General features: G+C 41.0%; 1 protein-coding gene across 1 annotated transcript in view; it reads left to right on the top strand.

Moving 5' to 3' along the window:
* The window catches only part of ipo11 (importin 11), a 471,218-nt gene that overhangs the window by 119,369 nt on the left and 326,117 nt on the right, over nt 1-25,732 (top strand). The window contains exon 8 of the mRNA XM_043689427.2: nt 9,798-9,846. Within this exon, the coding sequence (XP_043545362.2) occupies nt 9,798-9,846 (49 nt within the window). The remainder of the gene's footprint in view (nt 1-9,797; nt 9,847-25,732) is intronic.

The following is a 25,732-nucleotide window of genomic DNA, read 5'->3' as shown; positions in this document are numbered from 1 at the left end:
AATGTAGCACAAACAGCCAAGTTTTTGGTATTGAGACTGGCTCTAATGCAATGAGGGGTACGTCGGCTTCTAAGAGATCAATTATGTTAGGGGATTCTGTAGTCCGAGGTACAGACAGATGTTTCTGTGGCCAGCAGCGAAAAAGCAGAATGGTGTGTTGTTTCCCTGGTGCCAGGATCAAGGATGTCTCAGAGAGGGTGCAGAATGTTCTCTCGGGGGAGAGGGGCCAGCAAGAGGTCATTGTCCACATTGGAACCAACGACATAGGAAAGGAAAAGGTTGAGATTCTGAAGGGAGATTACAGGGAGTTAGGCAGAAATTTAAAAAGGAGGTCCTTGAGAGTAGTAATATCTGGATTACTCCCAGTGCTACGAGCTAGTGAGGGCAGGAATAGGAGGATAGAGCAGATGAATGCATGGCTGAGGAGCTGGTGGATGGGAGAAGGATTCACATTTTTGGATCATTGGAATCTCTTTTGGGGTAGAAGTGACCTGTACAAGAAGGATGGATTGCACCTAAATTGGAAGGGGACTAATATACTGGCAGGGAAATTTGCTAGTGCTGCTCAGGAAGATTTAAACTAGTAAGGTGGGGGTGGGACCCAGGGAGATAGTGAGGAAAGAGATCAATCTGAGACTGGTACAGTTGAGAACAGAAGCGAGTCAAACAGTCAGGGCAGGCAGGGACAAGGTAGGACTAATAAATTAAACTGCATTTATTTCAATGCAAGGGGCCTAACAGGGAAGGCAGATGAACTCAGGGCATGGTTAGAGACATGGGACTGGGATATCATAGCAATTACGGAAACATGGCTCAGGGATAGGCAGAACTGGCAGCTTAATGTTCCAGGATACAAATGCTACAGGAAGGGCAGAAAGGGAGGCAAGAGAGGAGGGGGAGTGGCATTTTTGATAAGGGATAGTATTACAGCTGTGCCGAGTGAGGATATTTCCGGAAATACATCTGGGAAAGTTATTTGGGTGGAACTGAGAAATAAGAAAGGGATGATCACCTTATTGGGATTGTATTATAGACCCCCTAATAGTCAGAGGGAAATTGAGAAACAAACTTGTAAGGAGGTCTCAGCTATCTGCAAGAATAATAGGGTGGTTAAGGTAGGGGATTTTAACTTTCCAAACATAGACTGGGACTGCCATAGTAATAAAGGTTTAGATGGAGAGGAATTTTTTAAGTGCGTACAAGAAAATTTTCTGATTCAGTATGTGGATGTACCAGTAGAGAAGGTGCAAAACTTGACCTACTCTTGGGAAATAATGCAGGGCAGGTGACTGAGGTGTCAGTGGGGGAGCACTTTGGGGCCAGCGACCATAATTCTATTAGATTTTAAATAGTGATGGAAAAGGATAGACCAGGTCTAAAAGTTGAAATTCTAAATTGGAGAGAGGCCAATTTTGACGGTATTAGGCAAGAACTTTCGAAAGCTGATTGGGGGCAGATGTTCGCAGATAAAGGGACGGCTGGAAAATAGGAAGCCATCAGAAATGAGATAACAAGAATCCAGAGGAAGTATATTCCTGTTAGGGTGAAAAGAAACACTGGTAGGTATAGAGAATGCTGGATGACTAAAGAAATTGAGGGTTTGGTTAAGAAAAGAAGGAAGCATATGTCAGGTATAGACAGGATAGATGGAGTGAATCCTTAGAAGAGTATAAAGGCAGTAGGAGTATACTTAAGAGGGCAAAAAGGGGGCATGAGATAGCTTTGGCAAATAGAATGAATGAGAATCCAAAGGGTTTTTACAAATACATTAAAGACAAAAGGGTAACTAGGGAGAGAATAGAACCCCTCAAAGATTAGCAAGGTGGCCTTTGTGTGAAGCCACAGAAAATGGAAGAGATACTAAATGAGAATTGTGCATCAGTGTTTACTGTGGAAAAGGATATGGAAGATGTAGACTGCAAGGAAATAGATGGTGACATCTTGCAAAATGTCCAGATTACAGAGGAGGAGGTGCTGGATGTCTTGAAATGGGTAAAGGTGGATAAATCCCAGGACCTGATCAGGTGTACCTGAGAACTCTGTGGGAAGCTAGAGAAGTGATTGTTGGGCCTCTTGCTGAGATATTTGTATCATCGATAGTCACAGGTGAGGTGCCGGAAGGCTGGAGGTTGGCAAATGTGGTGCCACTGCTTAAGGGCGGTAAGGACAAGCCAGGGAGCTATAGACCAGTGAGCCTGACGTTTGTGGTGTGCAAGTTATTGGAGGGAATCCTGAGAGACAAGATGGACATTTATTTGGAAAGGCAAGGACAGATTAGGGATAGTCAACATGGTTTTGTGAATGGGAAATCGTGCCTGACAAACTTGATTGAGTGTTTTGAAGAAGTAACAAAGAAGATTGACGAGGGTAGAGCGGTAGATGTGATGTATGTGGACTTCAGTAAGGCGTTCGACAAGGTTCCCCATGGGAGACTGATTAGAAGGTTAGATCTCATGGAATACAGGGAGAATTAGCCATTTGGATACAGAACTGGCTCAAAGGTAGAAGACGGAGGGTGGTGGTGGAGGGTTGTTTTTCAGACTGGAGGTGACCAGTGGAGTGCCACAAGGATCGGTGTTGGGTCCTGTATTTTTTTTAGGAGAAAGTGAGGACTGCAGATGCTGGAGATCAGAGCTGAAAATGTGTTGCTGGAAAAGCGCAGCAGGTCAGGTAGCATTCCTGAAGAAGGGCTCATGCCCGAAACATCGATTCTCGTGCTCCTTGGATGCTCCTGACCTGCTGTGCTTTTCCAGCAACACATTTTCAGCTCCTGTATTTTTTTTGTCATTTACATAAATGATTTGGATGTGAGCATAAGAGGTACAGTTAGTAGGTTTGCAGATGACACCAAAATTGGAGGTGTAGTGGACAGCGAAGAGGGTTACCTCAGATTACAACAGGATCTTGACCAGATGGGCCAAGGGACTGAAGTGGCAGACGGAGTTTAATTCAGATAAATGCGAGGTGCTGCATTTTGGGAAAGTAAACCTTAGCAGGACTTATACACTTAAAGGTAAGGTCCTAAGGAGTGTTGCTGAACAAAGAGACCTTGGAGTGCATGTAGATATGATAGTGAAGAAGGTGTTTGGTATGCTTTCTTTTATTGGTCAGAGTATTGAGTACAGGAGTTGGGAGGTCATGTTGCGGCTGTACAGGACATTGGTTAGGCCACTGTTGGAATATTGCATACACTTCTGGTCTCCTTCCTATCAGAAAGATGTTGTGAAACTTGAAAGGGTTCAGAAAAGATTTACAAGGATGTTGCCAGGGTTGGAGGATTCGAGTTATAGAAAGAGGCTGAGGGGTGACCTTATAGAGGTTTACAGAATTATGAGGGGCATGGATAGGTTAAATCGGCAAAGTCTTTTCCCTGGGGTCAGGGAGTCCAGAACTAGAGGGCATAGGTTTAGGGTGAGAGGGGAAAGATATAAGAGACCTAAGGGGCAACCTTTTCACACAGAGGGTGCTACGCGTATGGAATATGCTGCCAGAAGATGTGGTGGAGGCTGGTACAATTGCAGTATTTAAGAGGCATTTGGATTGGTACATGAGTAGGAAGGGTTTGGAGGGATATGGGCCGGGTGCTGGCAGGTGGGACTAGATTGGGTTGGGATATCTGGTTGGGATGGACGAGTTGGACTGAAGGGTCCGTTTCCATGCTGTACATCTCTATGACTCTAAATTTTGCTTAAGGCTCATGGTGAGGTACCCTGTTATTCTTTGAGTATTTACACTTAAGTTTTAACTTCCATAATCAGGCAGAGTATAATTGGAAAAGATGAAATACCTATATGCAAAATGGTAAAACTTTAAAAGGAATAGCGGTACATGGATACTTAGGTCCTGTGATGCTGCTGCTCCTTTAACAAGATTATGTTATCCTTGGCTTTTTCTTCAGAGAGGTTGTAACAGACATAGGCTCCAAACGCTCTAGGTTTGAAGGGTTTTAGGGCCAGTTTGATTATATACTGCCTCAGGAAAAAGGCTTTAAGGTTTTTAAAAAACACTTGAACAATGGGAGTGGCCAGTTCTCCCAGCTCAGCTTTACTCTGGTTTGATTTGGTTTTCGTAGTCTGGCTATTCGATGAAAGCAGTCAGGCAGTTTGAGGCTGCTGATCCAAGAAACAGCAACATGGAAGAGGGTGTTCCATGCTATCATCTCTCTCTGACGTGTCTCCTCTAAGTCCTTGTGTTTGTTTTTACATTTTGGGCCAAGGTGTGTTTATGAGCATTCTTTAAATTATTGGGAAGAGCATCATTAAGCTGGTATAATCCTGGGAATTTGGATAGGTTAAGTTATTCCGTATTCTGTTCTCTTTGTTTCATTCAGTAATCCTGTAAATAAATTCTGTCTTGTTTAAAGCTATATAGTGTGACCAGCTGCGTCTCTCCTGGAATATTTGTGTTATACCTGCTTAAAACAACAACGAGCAAAGTTAGGGTCTGGGCTACTTTCTGGAAGTGTTTTGAGAGGGTCTGGCATGGTCCATAACAGTACACAAATGTCAAAGTATGAAAGAAGTAGATAAAAGCATCAAGGCAAAGCAACAATGCTTGAACTGTTCTCTGAACACCTGCGCATCAGAGTTTATTACTCCCTGTTTCATTTTAACCATGACATTGGTGTGAGCTGGATGAGGAGGAATTTCTTCAACAGATGGATGGTGAGTCTGTGGAACCCATTGTCCCAGACATCTATTTAAGATGGAGAAAGAGAGGTTCTTGATTAGTAAGGGGATCTAAGGTTATGGGAGAAGACAGGGGAATGATATCATCTACATTTGAATAGCAGAGTACACATGAACTGAATGGCCTAAACCAGCTCCTACATCCTATGGTCTTATGATGGGGAAATGTGTCCAGATATGTTGTATAAATTTTTACAAAGAAATAATGAACTTGGCAATTACTGACTTATTAACATTCTCTCTATAATCAGTTGGAATGATGGAAGAATAGCTTAAGTGACACTGAAACACCATTTGCACAAAAAACGTTAGTTCACATTCTACCAAAAGCAATTACGCTTGACCTTGACAAGGTATTGATTCGGATACAAATACAATACCCAAAACTAGAGTAGAGAAGGGAGTAGTTATTCATCGAGACAATCTAATTATTCTTGTTACAGTTTGGTAATAAAAATGGGAACGAAGGATAAATTGAGGCATAGAGTCATAGAGATGTACACCAAGGAAACAGACCCTTCGGTTCAACCCGTTCATGCTGACCAGATATCCTAACCTAGTCCCATTTGCTAGCACTTGGCCCATATTCCTCTAAACCCTTCCTATTTATTGATCAATCCAGCTGCCATTTAAATGATGTGATTGTACCAGCCTCCACCACTTCGTCTTGCAGTTCATTCCATTCGTGCACCACCCTCTGCGTGAAAAAGTTGTCCCTTGGGTCCCTTTTAAATTTTTTCCCTCTCACCCTAAACCTATGCCCTCTAGTCCTGGACTCCTCCACCCCAGGGAAAACACCTTGTCTGTTTATCCTAGCCATGCCCCTCATGATTTTATAAACCTCAATAAGGTCAACCCTCTGCCTTCGACACTCAGGGAAAACAGCACCAGCCTATTCAGCCTCTCCTTCGAGCTTAAATCCTGCAACCCTGACAACATCCTTATAAACCTTTTCTGAACCCTTTCAAGTTTCACAATTGTCCTTCCGATATTCCACACAATATTCCAAAAGTGGCCTAACCAATGTCCTGTATAGCTGCAACATGATCTCTCAACTCCTATACTCAATGCTCTGACCAATAATGACAAGCATACCAAATGCCGCCTTCACTATCCCTTCTAGATTAGATTAGATTAGATTAGATTACTTAGTGTGGAAACAGGCCCTTCCGCCCAACAAGTTCACACCAACCCGCCGAAGCGCAATCCACCCAGACCCATTCCCCAACATTTACCCCATCACCTAACACTACAGGCAATTTAGCATAGCCAATTCACCTAACCTGCACATTTTTGGACTGTGGGAGATCTACCTGCGATTTTACTTTCAAGGAGCTATGAACCTGAACTCAGGTCTCTTTGTTCAACAACTCCCCGGGATCTTACTGATAAGTGTATAAGTCGTGCTCTGATTTGCCTTTCCAAAATGCAGTTCCTCATATTTATCTAAATTAAACTCCATCTGCCACTCCTCAGCTCATTGGCCCATTTGATCAAGATCCCATTGTACTCTGAGGTAACCTTCTTCGCTGTCCCCTGCACCTCCAATTTTGGTGTCATCTGCAAACTTAACGACACCTCCTATGTTCACATTAACATCATTTATATGATGTTGACCCAGCACCGATCTTTGTGGCACACCAGTGTTCACAGGCCTCCAGTTTGAAAGGTAACCCTCCATCACCACCCTCTGTCTTCTACCTTCAAACCAGTTTTGTATCCAAATGGCTAATTCTCCCTGTATTCCATGAGATCTAACCTTGCTAACCAATCGACAGTGAAGAACCTTGTGGAATGCCTTACTGAAGTCCAGATAGATCACACCGCTCTGCCCTCCTTTGGCCTATTCAAGTCAGCTACATGGGAAGATTTTGTTTATGTTGAGAGAAGAAACTTTACAACCCCAGGATTGCAGGAAATAATTAGATGTCAGGTCTTTTACCCAGAATTGTTTCATCAAATTCTCTTTGTAGTGAGGATCAATATTGACAATTCTAGAAATTAATCCATTCACAATTTCTCCATTAATGGACTAGATCATATTGACCTACAAAAGGCTTTGAAAAGCACCACAGCTTGGCATCAGTCAACAGGCTCTCCTTCTCAGAGTTCCATTGCCAATGAATACAAAAGCATTACAGTCAGGAAACATCATCAATTTAATATCATCAAAATGTAAAGCAATTTAAATATGCATGGCAGACTGGATATGCAAGGATGATTTTTCGTCTGGCTCGGGATAGGGGTCCAGAACCAAGGATCATTTGTTTTTGTATTCACTCGTGGGACATGGGTGATGCTGGTTGGCCACAACCTATTGCCTGTACCTTGATGCCCTTGAGAAGATGGTGGTGCACTGTCTTTTTGAACCGCTGCTGGCTGTGCTGTGGATTGACCCACAATGCCTTTAGGGAGGGACTTTCTGGATTTTGACCCAAAGACAGTGAAGAACAGCAAAATACTTCCACGTCAGGATAATGAGTGGCTTGGAGTGGAAACATGCAGGTGGTGGTGTTCTCATGTATCTACTGCACTTGTTGTTCTAGATGGAAGTGGTCGTGGGTTTGGAAGATGCTGTCTAAGGATCTTGGGTAAATTTCTGCAGAGCATCTTGTAGATGCTCACTGCTACTGAGCGTCAGTGTGGAGGGAGTCAATGTAGTGCAGTCAAGTTGGCTGGTTTTCCCTGGATGTCAAGCTGCTTGAGTGTTGCTGGAGCTGCACTCATCCAGGCAAGTGGGAGTTATTCCATTGTACTCCTGACTTGTGTCTTGTAGATGATGGACAGATTTGGGGTGTTAGTAGGTGAGTTACTTGTCACAGTATTCCTAGCCTCTGAGCGGTCTGGTAGCCACTGTGCTTCAGTGAAAGTCCAGTTGAGTTTCTGGTCAGTGGTAAGCCACCAGAATGTTGATTGTGGGGAGTTCCGTGATGGTAATATTGTTGAATGTCAAGGAGGAGTGATTAGATTGTCTCTTATTGAAGGTGGTCATTGCCTGGCATTTTTGTGGTGCAGATGTTATCAGCCCAAGCTGGATATTGTTGCACTTGAATTTGGACTGCTTCAGTATCTGAGGAATTGTGAATGGTGCTAAACATTATGCATTCATCAGCGACTATCCCCACTTCTGACCTTATGACGGAAGGAAGGCCATTGATTATGCTGCTGAAAATGATTGACCCTGAGACACACACTGAGGAACTCCTGCAGAAATGTCGTGGAGCTGACATGACTCACCTCCAACAACTGTAACCATCTTCCTTTGTTCCAGATATGATGACAACCATGCTTTCAAATACAGTTCAGGCTATTTCAGATTGTGATGAGGATTATGTCGAGAGAGTAGGAGTATGGCATCGAGAGAGAGAGCCAAGGTCATGTTGGATAGCGGTGTGGACTTGATAGGCTGAATGATCTAATCCTGTTGTTTTCTTTGCTTCTGTGTCATGCACCATCCTGTTTGGTCATTGTTTTTTCTGTGTTTTCTGTTGAATTTTTCTGATTTCCCTAAATAATTTCAGCATTTCCCCAAGCACTAATGATTTTAAGGAGCAAATAGAAATGCACAATAAATATGGCACCAATATCTCTACATCTTTAATGAATTTGATAATGTTATGTAGCAAAAACCTATTTTTATTCATCATTGAGTTTGTCAGTATTGGGCGATGGTTCATAATTTCTTAAGAAAACTGTTAACAGTATAATTATGCATGAGGAAGGCTATCCAGTTCATGTTCGTTCAGAATGATTTGAAAGTCACTCCATTATAACATTGAGATGGTTGTTAAATAATTCCAGAGATTTTCTTGTATTGTCTGACCAAGGTGAACTCCCAGGTTCCACAAAGCACATTTGAACTTGTTTTCTCTGGTCTAATTCTTGCCATTTACATTCTCATGCAATTTACAAGTTTATTTACCCTTAAAAGTCTTCTCTGTTCACATCTATTCCCAGTTGGCAGCATCCTGGTGGTTCCTTCCTGCAGTGCCTTCATCCTTGAATGTTCTTTTTTTCTTGGTGAATGTACTGATAATAATAATGAGGCTCATGGTATTTACTATTATGGGATAAATTGGATAAAAACTTCCTAATGATAATGTGTATTCAGTTAAAGGAGGAAATCCTTATGTTGCAGTCTGAGTTACAGTGTTCTTTCACTGACTTATTAGAGTGGATGTTATGTCAGCTCAACATTGAAATGCACTTAAGTAAGGTTAAGTGCTTACCCACTAATTATCCAAAAATACATGACTAATTCATGATTCTGCACTCCACAAATGTGAACTTGTAATGGTACAATACAGATTCATCACTGCATCTCAGCCTTTATGGACTATTCTGCTTCTTGTGAAACCAATAGTTCTATTAGTTTTAATTTCTCTTTCCATTTAAAGTGCCCCTTTTATTGCCTTGGGAATATATGCTCTCAAGTTGTCTGTTTTTTCACATTTCTTTGCAATTAATGTTTAATTATTTACTAAAATGTACCAATTGGCATTTCCTGACGTTAAATTCCAACTGATACTTTTTAGCCTATTTCACCCACTTACCAATCAATATCTGCTTGCGGTCTTCCTTGTCCTTGGAGAAGACACAAGGCTTATAATAATTTAGGCACGAGATGTGGGATATCTCACTGAAGAGTTTAATTTTTGTTTTTGATTTGTTTGGTTTCATAAAATATTTATCATTTTTATTCATAACTATTTCTCTTAGCCACAATTATAAATCTCAAGCGTGTTTGTGGAGTTACATTAGTTTTTTTTACAATTGCTGAATTTGGAAAAATAATGAATTCAAAATCAATAAATCCAATAGATTGTTTACACTTTATTGAACTTCAGTTCTGAATTTTAACTCGTAAGATTATGTAGATTTCATGGAGTTTTTAGCAAGCATTTTTATGAACTGCTTAAAGATATCTTTTAAAAAGAATTATTGTAAAAGCGCTTACAAAGGAGCATTCGAAATATTCTCAAATTGTAGTTTCAGAACTGTTCCCTGATATGAATAGGATCTGATTGTTATTGCTAGTCTGTTGGCTTTATTATTTATCAGTATTTTTAATAGTGTTTTCTCTCCTTATCTCCTTCCCCCACCTTATAGGAATTTCTGAGCGCAGTGTTTGAGAGGCTAAAACAATTTCTGGAATGTCGTAAGTACATTTATGGTAAATAACAAGATTAAAATTTACATGCGGAATTGTACTACATGAAAAAAATCCTTGTGTATTACAAAAGTAGGACACTGAATTATTTACGAACAGAGTATTGCTGCATTAAGAAATTCATGCGAATACCAATGGAACGAGGAACAACATTTCAAACTGTATGGAAAGAGAGTACTGGTTGGCGTGTAGATGCTGATTGATAGAGGCCTTGCCATGGAGAATGAACCATTTCATTGATGACTGACAGTTAATTACCAAGCTTTATTTAAATTTTAAACCAGGCATGTTTGCTCTAATTGGCCAAGGCATTTCCCTCAGGAATGGAGCAGAGAATGATGTGGCCTGTTCTGTCAAGCTGGAACGGTCACGACACGTATATGTCTTTTTGTCTGCTGCAAACAGGACTCTGTTTATTGATGCATATAGCTTCTATTACATGCAGTTGCACCACTGCAAATGTGACTGATAAGCTTGAATAGGTTGTTAGCATTGTTTCTTGCGCACTCAGGAATAGTTGGCAAAATGTTGCCCAATTGAATCTAATTTTGAGCACTCAGTTTTGAGTTTTGCAAGTGCAAGCTAGTTGGGTGCAGACAGTACTTTTCCAGTTGTAAACCGCAGGAGGTTCATACTGTTTTATACAATCTGCTAGACTTAAGACATATGGCCCATATATCTGCATCACACCAGCACTGAAATTCACTTACTACATTATTCCTTTGTGAGATAGGCAGAATATCTAATTGGCTTGATGACAATCTGTTGATATGGTGAACATTATAACAGCAGTGTAAGACAGAAAACTTCACCTGTTGCTCAGATTTTTGAAAAGATTAGATTAGATTAGATTAGATTACAGTGTGGAAACAGGCCCTTCGGCCCAACAAATCCACACCGACCCTCTGAAGTGCAACCCACCCATACCCCTACATTTACCCCTTACCTAACACTACGGGCAATTTAGCATGGCCAATTCACCTGACCTGCACATCTTTGGACTGTGGGAGGAAACCGGAGCAGACACAGGGAGAACGTGCAAACTCCACACAGTCAGTCGCCTGAGGCGGGAATTGAACCTGGGTCTCTGGCGCTGTGAGGCAGCAGTGCTAACCACTGTGCCACCGTGCCACCCACGAAAAGATCTTTAAAATACTATGAACAGATGCAGAAAATACTCAAAAGGACAATGGAATGTCAGCCTTTATACTTAGAGGACTGGAGTGTAAGGATGCAGAGGTTATGTTGCAGCTATGCAAAATTCTGGTTAGACCCCACTTGGAGTTTAATAAACAAATGTGGACACCACACCTTGGGAAGAATACATTGGCTTTAGAGCGAGTACAGCATAGGTTTACAAGAATGTTATCTGGATATCAGGAATTATGAGGAGAAATAATACAAATTAGGCCTGTTTCTCGAGAATATACAAAGTTAAGGGATAATCAGATCCAAGGTTTCACGATATTAACAGGAAAAGAAAGATAGATGAAGATAAATATTTCCATTGGTTGGGGATTTTAGAACTCGGGCGCATGGTCTGAGAGTTCGAGCCAGACCATAGAGGAGAGATGTTAGGAAGCACTTCTACATACACTGGATAGTAGATGTTTGGAACTCCTTTCCACAAATGACAGTTGTTAATTTTAGATCAGATTTTTTTTATTTAAGGAAAGGCATTAAGAGATATGGGCCAAAGGCATGTATACAAAATTAGGTCACAGAGCAGCCATGATATTATTGAATGGTGGAACAGGCTTGAGGGTTAAAAGTTCTATGGTTATTCCTATGAAATACCAAAGGATAATTTGAGATAGATTGAGCACTTTTCTTCACTTAAGTGAATTTACGAATTTTGTGATAAGGATACGATAACATACTTGAACAGAATGTCTTTTTGGTCAGCACTCAAGTTCTGTACACCCCAATGATTATTTTGTTTATAAATATTTGCAGCTTTTAACTGCAGTTGTGACGGATCTCACTTGTTTCAGCACAGAGTTTTGTATTAATGTCTTCAGGTGGACTCCTCAAAAGGAACAGAGGTACTTTGAGCCTTTGGGTTTCCTCCACAATTTGCTTTAATCATGGCTGATTGAGCACTTCAATGCTTTTTATCTAGACTATCCTCATAACTATTTACCTTGCAAGTAATCAGAAATATGTTAACCTGTGCTTTAAATATACTCTGAAAGGCTGAGCGTGCGCAGTCCTCTGAGTTAGAGAATTCTAAAAATTCACCTTCTGCTGAGTAAAACAAAATTCTGCTCACCTCAATACTAGATGGATCCCTCATTTTTAAATAATGCCCAATGGTTTTAGGCTCCCCATCCACGGGGAAGAATCTACTTTGTCTATTCCTATTAAATAATTGGTAATGTTTAATGAGAGATTCTGTCATTCTTCAAAACTCTACAGATTAAGTTGCCCAATCTCATTTCTTAGGACAGTCTGGCCATTCCGAAAACAAATTTGATAAATTGTCATTGCACTTTGTCAATGGCAGTGGTGTACTTTCTGAGTTAAGGAGATTAAAACATAGAACGGAGAACATTATAGCGCAGTACAGGTCCTTCGGCCTTCAATGTTGCATCAATCGGTGAAACTGATCTGAAGCCCATCTAACCTACACTATTCCATTCTCGTCCAAACTGCACACAATTCTCTAGGTGCAGTATAAATAAGATCCTATACAATTGAAGAAGGGTCACTGGACTCAAAGTATAAGCTCTACCTTTTCTACACAGATGCCGCCACACTGCTTGATTTCTCCAGCAATTTCGGTTTCTGTTTCAGAATCTCAGCATCTGCAGTTCTTTGTTTTATTTTATCCTATTCAATTGATACAAGGCTTCACTACTGCTGTGCTCAAATCCTCTTGTGATTTAGGCTAACATTCCATTAGTCTTCCTAATAGCTTGTTGCATCTGCATGTTAGCCTTCAGTGAGTAGGACACTCATAGACAAGGTAAGAGTACATAGAGTAATAGACAAGGACACCGAGGTCTATTTGCACATCCATCATTTCCAACTTCTCATCATTTCAGAAAGACTTTGCCTATATACTTTCTCTTATCAATATGGATAACCTCTTATTTTTCCACATTATATTCCATCCGCATGTTCTTGCTCAATCAAGAAGCTTTGTACGGTTCCTCCTGAAAATCTTTTACCCAACATATTCCTGCTTAGCTTTTATCACTTTCAAATTTGGAAATATTGCGTGACCAGATTAATAGTATGAACAGGTGAGGTCCACCTGATCCTTGTAGCACTCCAGTAGGCCAATATGAGAATGGCCCAATTATTCCTTGGCTGCATTTTCTGTCTATTAGCCAATCCTTAAACTATTCCAATAGATTATCTCCTAGACCACTTGTTTTAATTTTGATAATCAACCTTTTGTATGGGTAATTGTCAAAACCTTCTGAAAACCCAAAAATGAAACATCGATTGATTTCCCTTCATTAATTTCTCTTTGTTATATTCCCAAAAAAATGTTTCCATATGCAAATATGTTGATTATCCTCAATTACATCATTCTTATCTAATTGTATAATTGTTATGTCCTTTATGATTGTTTCTGCATTTCCCCTACTACTGATGTAAGGCTGATAGGTGTCATTCCCTGTTTCTTCCCTTGTTTCTTCCTTAAATTGTGGAATGACATCATGAAGCAAGTCATAATTGCAAAGAAGATAGATATTTAGGCCTTTGAGTGCATGTTTTGTGTCCAATCCCTAACCTGTATGTCCCTTACTTCTTTCATGCCCTAGTTCTATTTCCCTTTAAAATCATTGTTACTGCTTGTCAGTTTTCAGTTCCAAGTCATTACCATGCTGTGTTTTAAAAAAATAAACTTCTAGTTCCTCTAGTTTTTGTTCAGGACCTTTCATCTATATCCCATAATGGTCCTGGTACATCAGCTCATGGGAATAGCTTTCGTCTTTGGCGTTCTGAAGATGAGTCACATTGAGCTTGATGTTAACTGTTTCACTTTCCACAGATGTTGACTGAGCTGAGTACTTTTTGTTTTACTAATTGCTTTTCTTTGTCTACCATATCCAAGTCTACCATAATATTGTGCACTTCTATCAGCCCTCAAGTTCTTTTGCCCCAAAGAGAGCAGCATGCACCCGTATTATGCAATGTAGTTCATATTGTGTATAAACTTGAACTCATTCAAAACTCTATAGCATGTTTCTAACTTGCCCCAAGCCTGGTTCACTCTTCACAGCTATACTGACCGACAATGACTTCCAATCTTGGTAATACTTTGGTCTTAAGTTGCTATCTTTGTTTTCATTTTCCTTCACATACCCATTACCACTTACTCCCTTTGGTCTTGCAACCAGTAGTGACTTACGTGACTTATTCATTTAAATGTGTGGGCACTTTGAATTTTTTAATCATGTAGGCACAATAACTTAAGGTAAAATTTACACTCAGCAGTGGAATTATGTATTGCAGCACAGCCTCGCTACTCGTGTCCTGCAGCTTTAAGATCTCTGCGGTCCTCCAATTTTGTCCCCTTGCAGGTCCCTTATTTTAATCGCTGCACTGTTGATGGCTGGGTCTTTAATATCCTCTTCAAATCTAATTGCCTCGCTACCGTGTTTTTGTCATTTCTTCAACTATATCTTTGAACAAAGTGTTTGATCATCCACACTGTTAATTCAGTGACTTTGGTAAGGCCACATTTTTAGCACTGTATGCAGTTCTGGTCACCACATTCTGGGAAGGATGTGGAGGCCTTGGAGAGGGTACAGAAGAGGTTTGGATTATATTAGCTACAAGGAGAGGTTTGACAAACTTGGATTGTTTTCATTATGCTTCAGAGGATGTGGGATGACCAGATAGAAGTGTATTCAATTATGTGAGGCATGAATAGGGTGGATACTCAGAGTCTCTTCTCCCAGGATGGAAATGTCAAATACTAGGGGGTATAGGTGCAACATGAGTAGGGAAAGTTTAAAGGAGATGTGGGAAGAAAATCTTTCTACAGAGGGGGGTAGGTGCTTGGAACGCGCTGCCATGGAAGGTGGCAGATATGATAGCAAAGTTTGAGAGGCATTTAGACATTTATGAACAAGCAGGGAATAGACCATGTACAGGCAGATGGGAATAGTTTAGAATAGCACCATGGTTGGCACAGACATGGTGTACCAAAGGGCCTGTTCCTGTGCTGTACAGTTCTATGTTCTCTGATAGCAAGTCAGAAACAACCATACTTAGTATGATTCAATAAAGTTCACAAGGAGAAACTCAATCAACTTGATAAAGAATTTCAAGTATTTTCAGACACCAACTATTCTCTGCATCATAAAGAAAACATCTAATGCCCTGAAGAGTCCCGAACTCAGCAAAAATTCCAAGAATTACTCATTCATGCAATATCTAAAGGAGAAAGCTAGATCTATAGAAAATGGAATCCAAGTTAGAGAGAAATGAAGATTAACACTAAGGTTTTGGACTTAATTTGCTCCTCTGAACAAATCAAAAAGATTAGATCACATGGAAGATAGGGAGAAGTAGCCATTTGGACACAGAAATGGCTGAAACATAGAAGACGGGGGGGTGTGGTGGAGGGTTAATTTTCAGACTGGAAGCCTGTGACCAGTGATGTGCCACAAGGGTTGGTGCTGAGTCTGCTGCTTTTTGTCATTTGTATAAATTATTTAGATGTAAACATAGGAGGAGTGATTAGTAAGTTGGCCGATGACACCAAAGTTGCAGGCACAGTGGACAGCAAAGAAGGTTACCTCAGAGTAAAATGGAACCTTGATCAGATGGGCCAATGGGCCGAGGAGTGGCAGATGGAGTTTAATATAGATAAATGTGAGGAGCTGCATTTTGGAAAGGCATTGTTCACAACTCCACGAATTTCCTTGTTATCTGCAAACTTACTAATCAGATCACCAATATTTTAATCCAAATTATTTATATTTGTTACCAACAATAGAGGGCTCAACATTGATGCTCGCAGAACACTAGTCAGAAAAGTACCTTCCACAACTGTCCTCTGTCTTCTACAGCCAAGCCAATTTTATATCCAACTTGCCAAATCACTGTGGACTCGATGTGAGTTAATCTGCTAGACCAGCCTGGCATGAGGGACTTTGCTAAAGTCTATGTTGACAACATCTACTACCTTTCCCTCATCAATCAGCTTTCTAATTTCCTCAAAAATCATGTTTGTGAGAAAAGACTTCAACTGCATAAAGTCATACTGACCGTCGCGTATAAGTTCATTCTTCTCCAACTGCATCCTGATAATAAAAATCTTCAATAATTTCCTACCACTGACGTAAGACTCACTGGCCTGTAATTTCTTGGATTATCCCTGTTGCCCTTCTTGAAAAAAGGAACAACATTGTCTGTTTTCCAGTCTTCTGGAACCTCACCTATCATTAAAGAGGATACAAAGATCTCTGTCAACGCCCCAGCAATCTCCTCCCTTGTCTCCTTCAGTAGCCCAGGATAGATCTCATCAATCCCTGTGGACTTATCTACTTTAATGTTTTTCAAGACACCCAATACCCTCTCCTCCTTAGTATTGACTTGTTCCAGCGTATCAACAAACACCTGTCAAAATTTACCATCATCCATGTCTTTCTCTGACACCGATGTGAAATACTCATTAAGGACCTCACCCACTTTATCTGGCTCCGGACATAAATTCTGTCCTTTATCGTTGTAGTGAACTTACCCTTTCCCCAATTTAGTACTCTTACCCAAGGATCAGATGTATCCTTATCCATAATTATCTTAAAACGTATAGAATTATGATCCACTCTTCCCAAAATACTCCCATGCTGTAAGTTCGACCACCTGACCAGGCTCATTCGCCAGTACAGGGTGCATTGGGGCTGCATGCTGACTCCGTGGTTAGCACCTCTGCCTCTCAGCGCCAGCAACCCGGGTTCGATTCCCGCCTTGGGTGATTGTCTGTGTGGAGTTTGCACATTCTCTCCGTGTCTGTGTGGGTTTCCTCCCACAATCCAAAGATACACAGGTGAGGTGAATTGGCCATGCTAAATTGCCCATAGTTTTAGGTGTATTAGTCAGGGGTAAATATAGGGTAGGAGAATGGGTCTGGGTGGGTTACTCTTCGGAGGGTTGGTGTGGACTTGTTGGGCCGAAGGGCCTGTTTCCATTACTGTAGGGAAACTAGTCTAATCTATTTACGGCATGTTGCCTGGTTGGACTATCTACATATTGTTTAAACAAACCCGTCTGGATGTGATAACAGGGAGGCTATGACCTAGTGGCATTATCGCGAGACTATTAACCCAGAAACTCCGCTCATGTTCTGTGGACTTGAGTTCAAATCTGCCATTGCAGTTGGTGGAATTTAAATTAAATAAAAACAAACTGGAATTAAGAATCCCCTGATGTTCATGAAAGCATTGTTGATTATTAGAAAACCCATCTGGCTCACAAATGTCCTTCAGGGAAGGAAATCTTCCACCCTCACCTGGTATTGCCTAATAAGTTGTATCAATTGCTGTGAAGTCTCAACAAAAAATTGAATCCAACCAGACCATCTGGCATTGACTATGCACTGGAAAACACAATGGCAGAAATAACCCTGCAGAATCCTCCTTCCTAACATCTGGGTTCTACTGCCAAAAGTGGGAGAACTGTCTCATAGACTAGTTGAGCATCAGACTGACATAGTCATAATCATGGAACCATACCTGACAGACAATGCCCCAGAAACCACCATCACTATCCCTAGCTATATCTTGGCAGGACAGACCCAGTAGTGGTGGCACACTGTGATGCACAGTCACAAGTGAATTTCCATGGAAGCCTTCAACATTAACTCTGGACCCCATGAAGTCTCGTGGCTTCAGGTAAAACACAAGCAAGAAAACCTGCTGATTACCAAGTACGTTCCTCCCCCTTAGCTGATGTATCATTACATCTCCATGTTGAACAATACTTGGAGGAAGCGCTAAGGGTGGCATGGGTGCAAAATGTCCACCACCAAGAGTGGTTTGGCAGCAGCACTACAGATCGGGCTAGTGTAGACCTAAAGAGCACAGCCTCTCGACTGCACATGCAGCAGGTGGTGAGGGAACCAACAAGAGGGACAAATATGTTTGACCTCGTCCTTATTAATCTGCCAGCTGCAAATGCATCTGTCCATGTCAGTTTCTGAAAAGGTAGCCCCTGCAAAGCCCTTGTGAAGATCACGTTTCACCTTCACACTCATGTTGTATGTTGTGTGACACTATCACCATGCTAAATAGGACAGACATCAAACAGATTTAGCAATCCAAGACTGGCCATCCATGAGGTGCTCTGGACCATCAACTAAAGCAGAAACGTATCCCAGCACAATCTGCAATCTCTTGGCGCAGCATATCCATAAAGGCAAGGAATCAACCCTGGTTCAATGGAGGATGCAGCAGAGCATGCCAATAGCAGAACCAAGCAAACCTGAAGTGAGTTGTCAACTTGGTGAAGCTCCAAACTGGACTACTAGCATTATAAACAGGATAAGGAGAAAGTGATAGACAGGGCTAAACAATGCCACAATTAGCTGATCAGATCTGAGCTCTGCAGTCCTGCCACATCCAGTTGTGAATGATAGTGCAAGTTAAACAACTTGCTGGAGAAGGCGATTCCACAAATATCCCCATCCTCAATGATGGAAGAGCCCAGCAGATCAGTGCAAACGATCAGGCTGAAGCATTCGCAGCAATCTTTAACCAAGTGGATGATCCATCTTAGCCTCCACCATTGGTCCCAGAATTACAGAAACCAGTCTTCAGCCAATTCAGTTCACTCATTGTGAAATCAAGAAATGGTTGGAGACATTGGCATAGGCTATGGGCCCTGACAGCATTCTGGCAATCATACTGATGACTTGTGTTTCAGAACTTGCTGCTCGCGAGCCAAGCTGTTCCAGTACAGTCACAATACTGGCGACTGTCCAACAGTGTGAGAAATTGACCAAGTATGTCCTGTACCTGAAAAGGCAGAACAAACCCAACTTGGCTAATTAATCCCCATTAGTCTACTCTTGATCATCAGTAAAGTGATGGAAAGTGTCATCAACAGTGCTATTACGCTGCACTTGCTCAGTGATGCGCAGTTTAGGTTCCGTCAGTACTACTTAGCTCCTGACCTCATTATAGCCTTGGTTCGAACTCAGACGAAAGAGCTGAATTCTAGAGATGAGGCGAGAGTGACAGCCCTTGATATCAAGGCCTCATTCGCATCGATGAGCCCTAGCACAACTGGAATCAATGGGTATCAGGTGTCAAACGCTTTGCTGGTTGGAATCATACCTGGCACATAAGAAGATGGTTGTGGCTGTTCGAGGTCAGTTATCTAAGTTCCAGGGCATCTCTGTAGGAGTTCCTCAAGATAGTATCCTGGGCCCAACCATCTTCAGCTGCTTCATCAATGACCTCCCTTCATGAAAAATGAGAAGTTGGGCTGTTTGCCTTTTGATTGTACATTGTTCAGCGCCATTTGCAATTCCTTAGATACTGAGGCAGTTCATGTTCAAATATGTCAAGATCTAGACAATATCCAGGCTTGGACTGGCACGTTGCAAATTACATTCACATTACATAAATGCCAGGCAGTGGCCATCTTCCATAATAGACTATCTAATCTCTGCCCCTTGACACTTAATGTTGTTACCATCACTGAATTCAACATCCTTGGCGTTACCATTGACCAGAAACTTAATTGTCAACTAAACATAGTGGCTACAAGAGCAGATCAGAGGCTAAAGAATACTGCATTGAGTAACACCTCCTGACTCCCCAGAGCTGTCTGACATCTACAACGCACAAGTCAGAGTGTGTTGGAATATTTCCCACTTGCCTGAATATGTGCAGCTCCAATAACATTCAGCAAGCTTGACACCATCTAGGACAAAGCAACCTGCTTGATTTGCACCACATCCACTCCCTCCATCACTGACACTCAGTAACAGCAGTGTGTACTATCTACAAGGTTCACCACAAATTCACCAAAGATCCTTAGACAGCATCTTCCAAGTGTACAACCACTTCCATTTGGAAGGACAAGGGCAATAGAGTCATGCAAACACTACCATCTGCCAGTTCCCTTCCAAGACACTTGTGGTTTTGACCTAAATGCCTAAATTCACTTGCAGGACTTCCATCTCTACTTCTGCATATGTCTTTAGTACCATGGACTATGACTTCTGCCAGCTGACCCTCTCCTTTACAATATCTTGTGGACACTGACAGACATCCTTGATGTTTCATGAGGAAGGCAACACAGAATCACTCGCGGCAACAGCAATATCTATCTCTGTGTCTGACTACACAACCCCCTATCACTACCATTCGCTTACACTTCAACTCTCCATGGTTCCCAGCAGAGCCAGTCATACCACAGAGCTGCTGTAGCTTCCCCTTTTGAGGCCATCAACCCTGACCCACCCCAAAAGAAACGGTGCAGAGGAACCTCAATTATCCGAAGGACAAGGGCGGGGAGTATTTGATTTAGTTAATCGAATGCCAGATAACATTGTTTAGCCAAGCATCAGGATCTTGCAATCTTACCGGATAACCTGATATTCGGATAATCGAATGCCGGATGATTGAGATTCCTCTGTATTTCTTTTTGAGAGGCGAATGCTACGGGAGTCTCCTGCATTTCCCCCTAATGCTCGTTAATGTGCTGGATTTCCCATATATTGAAGGAAGAACATTTCACAGGGCTGAGTTCTGCTGCTGTTTTTACCCTTATCAACTACAAACAATAATCTTGGAACCAATTATGCAATCTTAGCCACTATTCACCAAAATAAGATTTCTCTCGCTCTGTATTCCTAACAAACTGCAATGACAAAACTCTGATCTCCAGCATCTGTAGACCTCACTGTGTCCCTGCAATGACCAAAAAGTAAGTACTTCATTCTCTATCTCCTTCTGGGTACTACCTGCTTCCTGAGCAGCAAAGCTATGTCATTTTTAAAATCATGGCATCACCTCCACAGCTCTGTCTCTGGATTCAGCTCTACTCCCACTGCTGCTGGGTTGACTGTCCTCTGTCCCGCTGTGTCTGATCCTGCTACGCAGATATTTATCCGGTATCTCCTGCTGCTGTTCATCCCCAGGTTCACTCTGCTGTGCTCCTGCTAACGCTACTCTTGTGGAATAGAAAAAAAATTGAATGAATTTAATAATAATTCAAAGGCATGACAATATGAATGTGATAAAGGAACCTAGGTCTTGGGAGCAGATGAGGCCATTTGACTCTGCAAGCCGTCTCCAACATTCATTAAGACCATGGCTGATCTGGATATAGCCTAAGTTCCACTTTTCTATCCCATAACCTATCATTCCCTTGTCTATCAAAGATTTGCCTAACTCAGTCTTGAACAAACTTGAAGACACTGCGTCCTTTGGGTGAAGGGAATTCCACAGACTAACGAGCCATTGAGAGAAAAAAAATTCTTCTAGTCTATGCCTTAGATTAGAACAAGTGGTTTTCTCTTTTATGTCCCTTTGATTTATTTCTCCCAAGAAGAGTAAACACCCTCTGAATATCCAGCTATCCACTCCCCTCCAGATTTTATATATTTCTATGAAATTACTTCTCATTCTTCTAAACTGCAGTTAGTACTGGCCTAATTTCACCACCCTTTCAGGATAAAATAAATCCTTCGTCCTGAACTGCTTCTAAAGCAAATATATTTTCTTTTAAGTAAGGAGACCAAATCTGTACACAGTACTCCAGAGCTGGTCTCATCAAGGACCTGTATAACTGCAGTAACACATCTCTATTTTTATAGAAGTGGTTTTTATACAAAGAGTTGCAGATGCTGGAGACCTGAAATAAAAACACATTGTTCTGGAGAAACCCAGTAGATCTGGCCGCATCAGCATGGGAAAAACAGAGTTAACAGCTTAGTACAATGTTGAGAGTGTGGTGCTGGGAAAGCACAGCAGGTCAGGCAGCATCCAAGGAGCAGGAGAATCGATGTTTCAGGCAAGACCCCTACATCAGGAGGACATTCCTGATGAAGGGCTCTTGCCCGAAACGTTGATTCTCCTGCTCCTTGGATGCTGCCTGACTTGCTGTACTTTTCCAGCACCACATTCTCAACTCTGATCTCCAACATCTGCAATCCGCACTTTCTCCTACTTTGAGTACAATATTTAAATTTGGAATGGCTCTCTCATAGTGATTTAATTTCTGAAGTGATTCACTGAATAGGGTATTGGAAAGAGTATTCTGTCATCATTCAATGGACAGACACTATGAAAAGTGCAGATTGGAGGGTAAATATGTGGTATAAGGGTTTTTTGCAATAGAAGGGCCTGTACTGTGCTGTGCTAATCTGCGTTCTATTTCCAAAAGAATCTGAGAGTTACCCCCCTCCTCCATCCCAGAGATAAAGTGAGCAATTTGAACTCAACAAAGATCCTTAATATTAGAATAAGGACTGGGAATCACTGTAGATCTGTCTTATAATGTTCTCAAACTGCAAAGCTCTCCATGTTTAGACCATTTACTTGAATGGTTTGGCTGACATAATACTGCATGGCAGTTAAGCATAGTCTTCTCTAAGCTTTTATTTTCATGGTATATTGTGTTTTCTGACAAACGTAGTCACAATTAGAATTTATCATGAGAGACAAGAGACAACTTAGTAATTATAAAGTTAGTCTATAGAATTACTTCTCATTCTTCTAATGGAATTCTGTGAACCATGTAAATTTGGATAGATTTTGTATGATTGTAGTATGCAAGAGAATTCATCTGTATGAAATACATTAATTTTCACCCTAATAAAATTCTGTTTGGCATGCAGTCTGAAAGTGTATCGCATTTGGTCAAGGATTATTATACAGTTTGGATTATTGGTTGTCTTCCATAAACTGTTTATGTTAAAGCATAACAAGCTTTAATTTTATTTCTTCTGCAACTTGAATGAAATAGTGCAGATGTTAAAACTTATTACTGCACCATTATGAAGCTTTTTTGTGTGAACATTAATTTATATTTGTTATACTTGAATAGTTTGTGCAAGGCACAGCTCAATTTAGCTTGTCATCTTTGAAATATGCAGTCATGATTCAAATGAATGCAATTAGGTGAAAATTAAAATATTTTCCAATTGTACATTCATCTGTATATTTTTGAAAGAAGACTTGAGTAATCAAGTTTTAATAAGAAAAAACTAGCACATTTTTGTAATATGCTGGTTTATTGATGCACTTATGGTCCATTTATGGGCAAAGTATCTTTAGCTAAGAATAAAGCACTGTTAATTTATACTTCAGTAAAACAATGCATAGGTAATTCCCAGATACCCTCATTTTTGATTTTGTTCACATACTGAATCTACTGCTTACTGAAGTGATAAACATATCTTTTTCAGCATATGACTGAAGGTTGAGAAAGGTAGAAGGAAGGATGAGGTTCAGCAAGTAGATTTTTGCTTGTCTCATTCTGAGTACCCTGTAAGTATCTTTTTCGGTTGTAATCTCAGGATTGCTTCCTGTGTCATCTACTCGTAAATATAGAAAGATGATGTACACCAGAATGCTTCAGTTAGAAAGATGGTGTAGAAGGGGTTACTTTGGATTCTTGGGATATTAGAACCTGTGTTGTGAAAGATGGGCCTGTACAGACTGGCACATTGCATCTTGTAAGAGTCGGAACTGATTTTTATTGTGAAGTGGTTAACTGCTGTCGTGAAGAGGTCTTAAACTAACCAGGCAAGGAGGTGAAAATTGGGAGGTAATATCAGAGATACTCAAAGATTTAGGAAAGATATATGTATCGCACAAGAGTAAGTCATAAAATTTTAAGTAAGATTTGACAAACTGTAAATGCTTGGAGTATTTTAAGTAAACTGAGTTAGCTGTGGAAGCACAAGATTATAATTTTGAGGCTATCATTGAAATAGCCTCAAAAAAGAACAAAGCTGGATTGTAGCATCAAACAAAGAGCTGCGGATGCTGGAGCTCTGACCCAAAAACAGAAATTGCTGGAGACATGTAGCAGTGTGTATGGGAAGAAAGCAGAGTTAATGTTTCGAGTTTGGACTATTCATTAGAACTGTTAGCAGCTAGGAAATGAGGTATCTATGCTGAACCGAAGTTGAAGGTTGGTGGGGTTTGGCGGTGAGAGCTGAACAGATCAATAGATATGGAGCCCAGAGAGAGAGAGAGAAGCCGCTCGAAGGAAAACAACCCAGCCATTGTTCATAGCTGAATTGCTCCAGCCTAGACAATATCCTGGTGACTCCTTTGCACACTTTCTAGTGCAATCCCATCCTTTCTACAGTGTGGTGAGCAGATTGTTCACAGTGCTCTATGATCACCTGGACGCCACATTCCCATGTCTGAATGCATCCAATGGAATGTTATATACCAAATTTTATATTCTGCTGTATCACAGTCTCCTCGCTCCTGTATTCAGTGCCTTGACTAATGAAGACAATTATTCCATGTGCCTCCTGAACAACCTTAGTTACCTATCCTGCTGCTTCAAAGATCTATGGATGTACACACTAGTGTCTACCTGATCCTGTGGACTTCTGAGAGACTTCCAATCAACATGTGCTTCCTTACCTTGTTAGTCCACTCAAAATACATCACCTCACACTTGTTAGGATTAAATTCCATTTGCCACTGTTCAGCCTATCTTACCTGCCAATTTTTGTCATTCTGTAGTCTAAGACTTTCTTCCTGTCTGTTTATTACATGACCAATTTTTGTGTTATCTGCAAACTTAATGTTCATACCCGATTTTCATGTTTAATCATAAATGTGCATAAACTAACAGGAAGGGATCCAGAACTGAACCCTGTCATACACTAATTGACACAGTAACCCTTCAATTGTCACCCTTGTTGCATGTCTCAAAGCAAATTTTGGATCCAAATTGCCCTTGATCACATTCTTAACCAGTCTGCCATGTGAGACCTTGACTGATGTTGTAACCATAAATGTTACTTGCCACTGATCAGTCCAACCAAGATATTATCCAGATCATGTTGCATTTGGACATGGGTTGCTTAAGCATCTGAGGAGTTGTAAATGCTGCTGAACGTTGTACAATCATCAGTGAACACTCCTACTGCTGACCTTATGATTGATAGAAGGTCATTGATGTCGTGCTGAAAATGGTTGTGCTTAGGACACTACCCTGAGGAACTCCTGCCGCGATGTCCTGGAGCTAAGATGACTGACCTGCAATAACTACAATGATCTTCCTGTGTGCCAGGTATGACTTTAACCAGAGGAGAGTTTGCTCCCAATTCCATTGATTCCAGTTTTGCTAGGGCTCCATGATGTCACAACGGTTGAATACAACCTTGACGTCAAGGGCTGTCACTCCCCCCTCAGCTCTGGAATTCATCTCTTTTGTTCATGTTTGAACTGATGCTCAGGTGATGAGTGGCACTGATGGAACCAAACTGGGCATCACTGAGGGGGCTATTGAGTATTACAGGTTATTGTTGAGCAGCTGCTGCTTGATAGCACTTTCCATCACTTTACTGATGATCAAGAGTAGACTGATGGGACGGTAATTGACCAGGTTTGGATTTGTCCTACGTTTTGTGTACAGGACATTTCTGGGAAATTTTCCGTATTTCTAGGGTAGAAGTCAGTGTTGTAACTGTACTGGAAGAGCCTGTCATATTACTCTTTGTTTTATGTAGGTTCCCTGATCCTGGCCTTCAGTTTATGCTGTTAAAAAGACTTAGCCTTACTCCAGATTTTATGTCTCCTTCCTGACCGTGTAAAGCTTGCTCATCTTTTCTTTGAGGAAAGACCTGAATGTAATCTCAGAGACCTCAGCACCTTCTTTACTGTACTCTTTGGTTCATTCAAATTTACTGTCATATAATCAAAAT

The sequence above is a fragment of the Chiloscyllium plagiosum genome, unplaced genomic scaffold, assembly GCF_037043375.1.
Source record: "Chiloscyllium plagiosum isolate Xiang-an unplaced genomic scaffold, Cpla_swu_hap1 HiC_scaffold_1, whole genome shotgun sequence".
Classification (NCBI taxonomy): Eukaryota; Metazoa; Chordata; class Chondrichthyes; order Orectolobiformes; family Hemiscylliidae; genus Chiloscyllium; species Chiloscyllium plagiosum.
This window is presented reverse-complemented; position numbering and strand designations above follow the sequence as displayed.